Source organism: Nuphar pumila, unplaced genomic scaffold (genome assembly GCF_984573655.1).
Source record: "Nuphar pumila unplaced genomic scaffold, dmNupPumi1.hap1.1 HAP1_SCAFFOLD_1588, whole genome shotgun sequence".
NCBI classification, from domain to species: domain Eukaryota; kingdom Viridiplantae; phylum Streptophyta; class Magnoliopsida; order Nymphaeales; family Nymphaeaceae; genus Nuphar; species Nuphar pumila.
The window spans coordinates 17,435-24,742 of NW_028323716.1; the positions used below are offsets into that span (position 1 = coordinate 17,435).

The following is a 7,308-nucleotide window of genomic DNA, read 5'->3' on the forward strand; positions in this document are numbered from 1 at the left end:
ACCGATGCATGAGGGCGGTTGCCAGAGCGTGCGCCTGCAACTGATACCGAGAAACATCGACGCAGGTTGATCTATTCGTTGTGTGTGCATGCATGCCTAATGATGTACGTCATACATCAGTATTGCTCAGGCTTAAGAGCAGCTGCTGAGAAGGCGAAGCGCACAGTCGACGAAGTTGGCGAGGACGCCATGCGGTGTAGCATGGACAGCTGACATGCACAGCTTACGTTGAGCTTGATATCACGGGAGGGAGAGCGCCGCTGGAGAAAGATTCAGACCGACTGCTCAGCTTCAAGAGCACATTTTGACGACGACTTATTTACGATGCGGCCGTGGATTGCAGTACATGGACCGAACGTATGTGCAGCACTTACGAAAGATCTCGGTTTACGACCGAGGCATGCAGCTGTGGACAGAGGAGATCATTCGGCACCCAGTCATCGGCGGCCTGCTGTGCGACCTCCTTCTGGAGCAAATCGCAAAAGAACGCAGCGGCGAAGTGATCAACCGGCAGACAATGAAGAGCATGACCAAAATGCTGCTTGAGCTCGGCACCGATGTGTACCTCACCGACTTTGAAAAGCCCTTCCTCGACGCTTCGACGCAGTTCTTCAAGTACGCTCCCAGCATGCTCAACCCAGTCGAGCTCAAGCCAGTCGAGCTCTCGATGCTTGATGATGATGTATCTTCGCACCACACCGCCGCATCCACAGAGTCATTGGCAATGCCACGCACTATTTGGGGTTCAGTGCTGCCATTACCAGCATCTGAGGCAAGCATACTTGGATCAGCCTCATGCTTCTGCAAACTTACCTCAGCGTCCTCGCATTGACAACCGGTCTGCCGGGGAAGCGATCAAGTTGTCGGAGTACCTCGGGAGCAGGATCATGCTCCAGGCAACTGCTTGTTCACTCCTCAACGTGCACATGCTTTGTCACGGAGCTGGTGGAGTGTTGAAGGCCCTCCTTCATGTCATGTTGTCTGGCGTTGTCAACTGCAAGCTCTTGTTTGCGGCGCAGACGTACATGTAGCGGGCAGCATCACATAGGAGGTAATTTCATGCCATGTGACAGTGGCATGATTGGGGCCTGGTAGAGTAATATCCATCACCACCAGGTGATCAATGATGCATTATTGGGGGTGCCAGATTGTGTCGGCCCCCCTGATGATGCATGACAGAATCTGGCGCACTTCTAAGTGTGGCGCTACACCGCTTAACACAGCCTGATCTGAACTTGGTCTCGACAACATGTACTCGTTGTCGGTTGAGGTGGGACTTATGCATTCAGGGCTGAGGTGCAGCGGTGTCTGGCCGCAACGGACTGCCCCCAGTACTGGGTGCGGGTGTCTAGCATGCTTGCGTTTGAGGAGGAGCGGGTCCGCGCATACCTCGACGCCCCCACCACCGAGCAGAAGGTCCTCAGCCTCATCGACCAGGAGCTCATCAGGTCGCAGGTGCGTTGACCTCCCAGCTTGTCGTGATGATGCTGTATCTTGAAACAACACTGCCGCATCCACTTGGACGTCGGCAATTGCAATCACGACTTTGGAATCCAGTTGTGCTTTACTGAATACATGTCTGCATAAGAGGAATGGACCTGCGCACATAGCTATTGTGATGTAACACAGAATTTCACCTTGCCGGACCTTTGCTCTTGCTTCTTCTTGTCTGACCGACGGTACTTGCTGTACTTGCTTTTCTGGTGGGATGCTTGTACTCTTCTGTCAGGAGAGCTATGCAATGTGTTGAGGGGCAACAGCCCGACCTCAGTTACTGCAGTCGAGGAGTCGTGGCTTGCCGTAAATGTGCAAGTCGGTCCATGCCGCGACAGAGCCCAGACGGACTGTGTAGACCAGTAATCAGCCGGGCCCCGTTGTGTCGCCTGGACTGACTGGTTCGTGCTGTGCAGATGCGCGTGGTGCTTCAGATGGAGAACAGCGGGCTGGTGCACCTGCTAGAGCACAGCAAGCACGAGGACTTGGCTCGAATATACCGGCTTTGCCTCCGCATCGGCAACGAGGGCCACTCCTTCGTCAAGATCGAATTCCACAAGCACGTCAAGGAAAAGGGCAAGGTGCGCACCGAAAGGCGGCGCTGTGCAAGACAGCTATGTCTGATCTTGCGCCAAAGTGCAGGGATGCAACATCTCGAAGGAGAGGATGCAAGTAGGGATGTTTTAGAGGGCTTCATTTGGGGCGACGGCAGCTATCATCACATGTAACTTCATGTATGCAGCAGCAATCATGTGAGTCTGCAATGCTCTCTTGTCAGCAAGAGGCCATCAATCCACTCCTGCGCCTGGTGTCTAACGAGAAGTTAGGCGCAAACGTGGCACGTTGGGGCCCCTTGAGCCAATGGCGTCGTACATGCTGTGCCTCAATCCAGCGCATCTGCTGCCGCAATAGCCATCCGTGGCTTTTCTCGCGGCATTGATATGAACAACTCAATGATGTAACGATGAAAGCATATAGTAAATCACGGTTTCAGTTGAATCACCAGCGTACACGACGACGATTGATGGCATCTAGGGGTCAGCACCTTTTAACCCCTCCATCTGTCTTGATGCCAGCTCACTGAGGGCAGTGTGTCATGGTGCAGACGCTTGTGGGTGACGTGGAGGCGACGAAGGACCCCGTAGTGTTCGTGCAAAAGCTGCTGGACTTGCGCGACAAGTACACCACCATCATCGAGCGCTCCTTCCAGCAGGACCGCCAGTTCTACCAAGAGCTCAACTTAGCCTTTGAGGTCAGATTCCGCCCCTGCTGCACTCATGTGTCGTGCTGCACGGTGTTTTGGGAGCACCCTTTTTCTTTCACAGCTTTACAGCCACTGCAAGTCACATAAGGAGCTCCTCATGCGGCAGACATGGTGGTGATTTCATTCAACGTGAATTGAATGCCTCCAATTGGATTCACGCGCATAGGCGATTTTGCAGGCTTTGTTGCTCTGTAACCATCTGTCTCAAGCTGTCGGTCCCACCCCGGCCAAACAGCTGCGTTGCATGGTGTGTAAGAACTGCTATTGCGTGCGCAGATGTTCCTCAACACGTTCAACCGAGCGCCAGAGTACATCTCCCTTTTCTTAGATAACAAGCTTCGGAAATGCATGGGCACCATCTCTGATGATGAAGCCGACAAGACGCTCGACAAAGTGCTGCAGCTCTTCAGGTGAGTTGGTTGCATGTTTCTTTGCACATCTGGGTCAGTGAACTGTCCGTTTTGGTCCATTGGAGTTTCCAAGTCTGACCTGGGGCACGGCTCTCTGCGACTCATATCACTCAAATCCGGCTCAAACGAGGGCTGTCATGTTACCCTGGTTGGCAGAGGAGCAACGATGTTTATCGATGATGAAGTGCACTAAAGCTCCTTGTACAGCTATCTGAGATATGTCCAGATTACCTTCAAAACGAGTTCCGGCTCAATGCACACAGTTCATTCGTAATACTGATGACGTGAGTTGGGACTTACCCAAGATCTTGAGATAACGTTCCCAAACTCAGCCCCTTTTTTTCGTACAAAAGCTCCGCTGCTCAATGTCTCACATTTATCCTAAATGAAGTGCTCTGTTTGCCTGCCAATGGGCAGCCGAAGCGAAGCTGCTCTGCCGCGCAGGTACCTCCAAGACAAGGACGTGTTTGAGCGCTTCTACAAGCAGCACCTGGGCAAGCGGCTGCTCATGGGCAAGGTGACCTCCGATGACTCAGAACGCTCGCTGCTGTCGAAGCTCAAGACGGAGTGCGGCTACCAGTTCACCAGCAAGCTGGAGCAGATGTTCACAGACATCAAGACCTCGCACGACACCATGACCATGTTCAAGGCGTACCTCGCAGAGCACGACACCGCGCTGTCTTGCGACCTCAACGTGCAGGTGTGTTGTTGCTCGCAGCCCTTTGCAGTTCGTCTGGAGATGGCAAGATCCAGATCATATTCACATTTCTGCAGCGCCGTTCTCACCCAAATCCATGCAAGCAGCGCATGGAGCGTTTGTTCAAGTTCTCAGCATGGTTTTCGCGGTCGCGATATGGTTTTATGTTTGTTTCAAGCGTACCAGTTTCGCGTAAGCTCGGCAACATGTACCTCCCTCGAGAGGTACACTCCCCACAACTGTGACAAACAGCCATCATGACTTGAATGCGCATCTCACACCGCCGGTGTCTCCATGGCGCTTTGCTGACCAGACGATCCTTCTCGTCATTTTCGTTTCATTTTCCTGTGCTGGTTATGATGTTATGCGTATGGCTCTCGATGCAACAGCTGCTCTCGCCCAGGCTTGACATGCTCCCCATGGTGTATTTCTTGCCAGCTCGGCAGAGCCTTGTGCCAGTTGATGACTTTGAACAATGATATCCGTTGTCCTATTGCATGTGTCCGCATGTCACGTCTTGACGTTCGCTTGCGGATGCACCGCTTGAGGACAAGTTGTTTCCATCTGATGGCACAGGGCTGACTTGCAGTAGAACATTGGTGTGGTTTAATGTACTTGAAGCACTCACATAAGGAAACAACCACGAGTGTATGTCCGTCACCATCCCTAGCGGCAGGTCCGCGTGACTTAAGGTAGACCCACAACACTGCTCAAGGGCTTGGGTTGTGCTGCTGAGCAGCAGCCAGTGCTGCAGCAATACGGCCACATCTAAGGAGGGGGTTGTAGGTATCGCAAGACATCGCAAGCCAAACAATGGATCTCTTTTAGTGCTACAACTAAGTGAGATGTAATGATTTAGTTGTAGAATAGAAATGCCCACAGGGAGAGCATGGACGAGATGCCTGCCAATTTGCAAACCTGGCAGACTGCAGGTAAGTTAATGGGGAGTTAATGGGGACGAGCGTTTTTAATAGACGCAAGAGTGTGCAATCGTGTTGCAGGTGCTAACGACGGGGAGCTGGCCGAACACAAGCACACAGAAGTGCAATTTGCCCGTGCAGCTCGAGCAGAGCACGACGGTGTTCCAGGAGTTTTATCGCAAAACGCACAGCGGCCGCAACCTCGCGTGGCACACCTCCATGGGCACTGCCGACCTCAAGGCGTCCTTTTCAGGACGCCCGAAGGAGCTCAACGTGACCACGTACCAGATGTGCCTTCTCATGCTCTTCAACGACCAGTCCGACATCACTTTCGCAGAGTTCCAGTCGGTGCGTTCTCATTTCCCCTCGCACCCCAGCTGCGAGCCCCCCGCCCCCCATTCCTTACTTGACTCTGACCCATTGACAGGAGATTAATGATCCAGCTCTGCCCATGCTGCTGTTCCGGAGCATGCAGTAGTTGTACTTGGAGCTGTCACTGTCCATGTGGATGCACTTACATTGTAAAACGATACATCATCATCCAATCCGTTCGCATTCACATGGGCGCTGGCATTGTTAATCTCGTGGTTCATTCTGTCAGGCATCACTCTGCTCTTGGTCACTCCAGACCCTGTAGCGTCATTCATTGTCCCATCGTATCCTGCAGGAAGCCTGCTCTGCCCTCAACTGTCAAAATCTTTTAAATCGCAGTTCGGTATGGCTTGGTGATCACCCAAGCTACGTTTGCATTACGCATTGCCCTTCTTTCGATACAGACAGGGAATCCCAATCCTATCTCGTGACTATCTCAAGATACATGAGTTGGCGTTGAACGCAGCGATGGTCGTGCAGGGCACTCAGATCTGCCGAGACGAGCTGAAACGTGCACTGCAAGGGCTGTGCATGGTGAAGGGCAAGAACTTGCTGAAGAAGGCTCCAGCAGGGAAGGAAATCGCGGACTCCGACTCCTTCTCCGTGAACGACAGCTTTGAGTCCAAGCTCTTCAAAATCAAGTTTGCAGCGGCGGGCGCTATCAAGGAGGTATGCTGAGTCAGCGCTGCGGAATGGTTGCAGCATTGTTAGGCTTCTCTGAGCAGGGTATTTAACGGCTATCTATCTTCCGCGCGTACATCTTACTTTTTGGAACGCCGATGCGGCTCTCGGATGCATCGGTCAGGCACACCTCGTACGGTCACAGTGCACGAGTACAGAGATGTTGGCCAGGAGCTCCGCACAATGAATCCACGCCCTCACAGGGCGACCCCTTCGTGCCTCGTGCAAGTATCCTTTTGCTTTAAAAAACGGCCCTACAGCGCTCCCGCCACCACCTCCAGCCTCGTTTCTCCGCGAGCGGGCCGAACTCGAAAGAAGGGCCTCGCTTATCCATTTCATTTTCCCTCCCCAGCACACCACGTCATTTATTCGGTCTCGTGCCATGTTTGACACGGAAAGTGAGCATGGCCGGCTTTGGTGAAGTCTCCTTTGCAGTCTACAAGCTTGCATGCAGCAGCCAGCCAGACGTCGTGCTCAAACAGTTACCGCGTACCTCATGTATGCTGCCATTTCCATGGCACTGATGTGTGAGATAACAGCTTGCCACTGGTACTGTCGACAATGCACCAGATATGGCATGCAACTTGTAAACAAGGATGGCCATGATGCTGGCACAAAACGGCTTGGCAGAATACGGTCTGCTGAAAGTGAAAGACAAGATGCAAACGTGTTCACAACGTATCTAGATTGTACATGTCTTTCTACACACCGATGCTTGTTAGCCTGCCAAACCGACTTCCTTTAACCCAGCGAAGTCATTTTGTTGTTCTATCTAAGCAGAAGACATCAAGCGTCTGGTACAAAGGTGTTTATCAAGGAAAGCAGATGGGATGACTGTCCAACTTCCGTGTTGACTTCTCAAGCTTGAGATCTGCTGCAGGTCGATCCGGAGCGAGGAACGCGGGGCCGAGTCGAGGAGGATCGGAAGCACCACATCGAAGCGGCGATTGTGCGCATCATGAAAGCGCGGAAAGTGCTCGACTACAACTCCGTCATCACCGAGGTCACGCGCCAGCTGCAGGGCCGCTTCATGCCACAGCCCACCGATATAAAAAAGCGCATGGAGAGCCTCATCGAACGCGAATTCATCGAGCGGGATGCCCTCGACCGCAAGATGTACAGATACATGGCTTAGACCTCATCGCCTGCTCTGCCCACACACGTGCCCGCACACCACACTTCCAGGGAACCCACATGTTACATGTTCGTCCCACCTTGTGGTTGGTTAGACAGCTGTGAGCCTCTCGATCATAGGGGACTACATGGTGCCGATCTCATTTGCGATTGTATGCGTTGCTGCGCTCTCAACGAACGCGTCATCGTCGGTCACATCACACCCGGCCACGCCTGAAAGTCAGCAGCACTGAATGCTTGTGGCGTCGTCGAATTCTTTGCCTGCCATCAGCTTAAAGACATGCGGCCATGGTCTCCAGATTCGGTGCACTACAATGTCGACGCCATGTGCCGTTT

At 52.9% G+C, this 7,308-nt stretch overlaps 1 protein-coding gene across 1 annotated transcript; it reads left to right on the forward strand.

Annotated features, from left to right (window-relative positions):
* The first annotated feature begins 346 nt into the window (after positions 1 to 346).
* LOC149809189 (cullin-3A-like) lies at positions 347 to 6,973 on the forward strand. The gene is made up of 11 exons (XM_089994959.1): positions 347 to 772; positions 819 to 1,021; positions 1,290 to 1,455; positions 1,630 to 1,812; positions 1,911 to 2,075; positions 2,600 to 2,746; positions 3,035 to 3,168; positions 3,613 to 3,868; positions 4,867 to 5,133; positions 5,638 to 5,826; positions 6,719 to 6,973. The coding sequence occupies exons 1-11, from the start codon at positions 347 to 349 to the stop codon at positions 6,971 to 6,973; spliced, it is 2,391 nt and encodes a 796-aa protein (XP_089851085.1).
* The last annotated feature ends 335 nt before the right edge of the window (positions 6,974 to 7,308 follow it).

Coding starts and splice junctions, on each gene's coding strand:
- LOC149809189 (XM_089994959.1), top strand. CDS start 347: ATGGACCGAACGTATGTGCAGCACTTACGAAAGATCTCGGTTTACGAC. Junction 2,076..2,599: donor ACGTCAAGGAAAAGGGCAAG/GTGCGCACCGAA, acceptor GTCATGGTGCAG/ACGCTTGTGGGTGACGTGGA. Junction 2,747..3,034: donor AGCTCAACTTAGCCTTTGAG/GTCAGATTCCGC, acceptor TTGCGTGCGCAG/ATGTTCCTCAACACGTTCAA.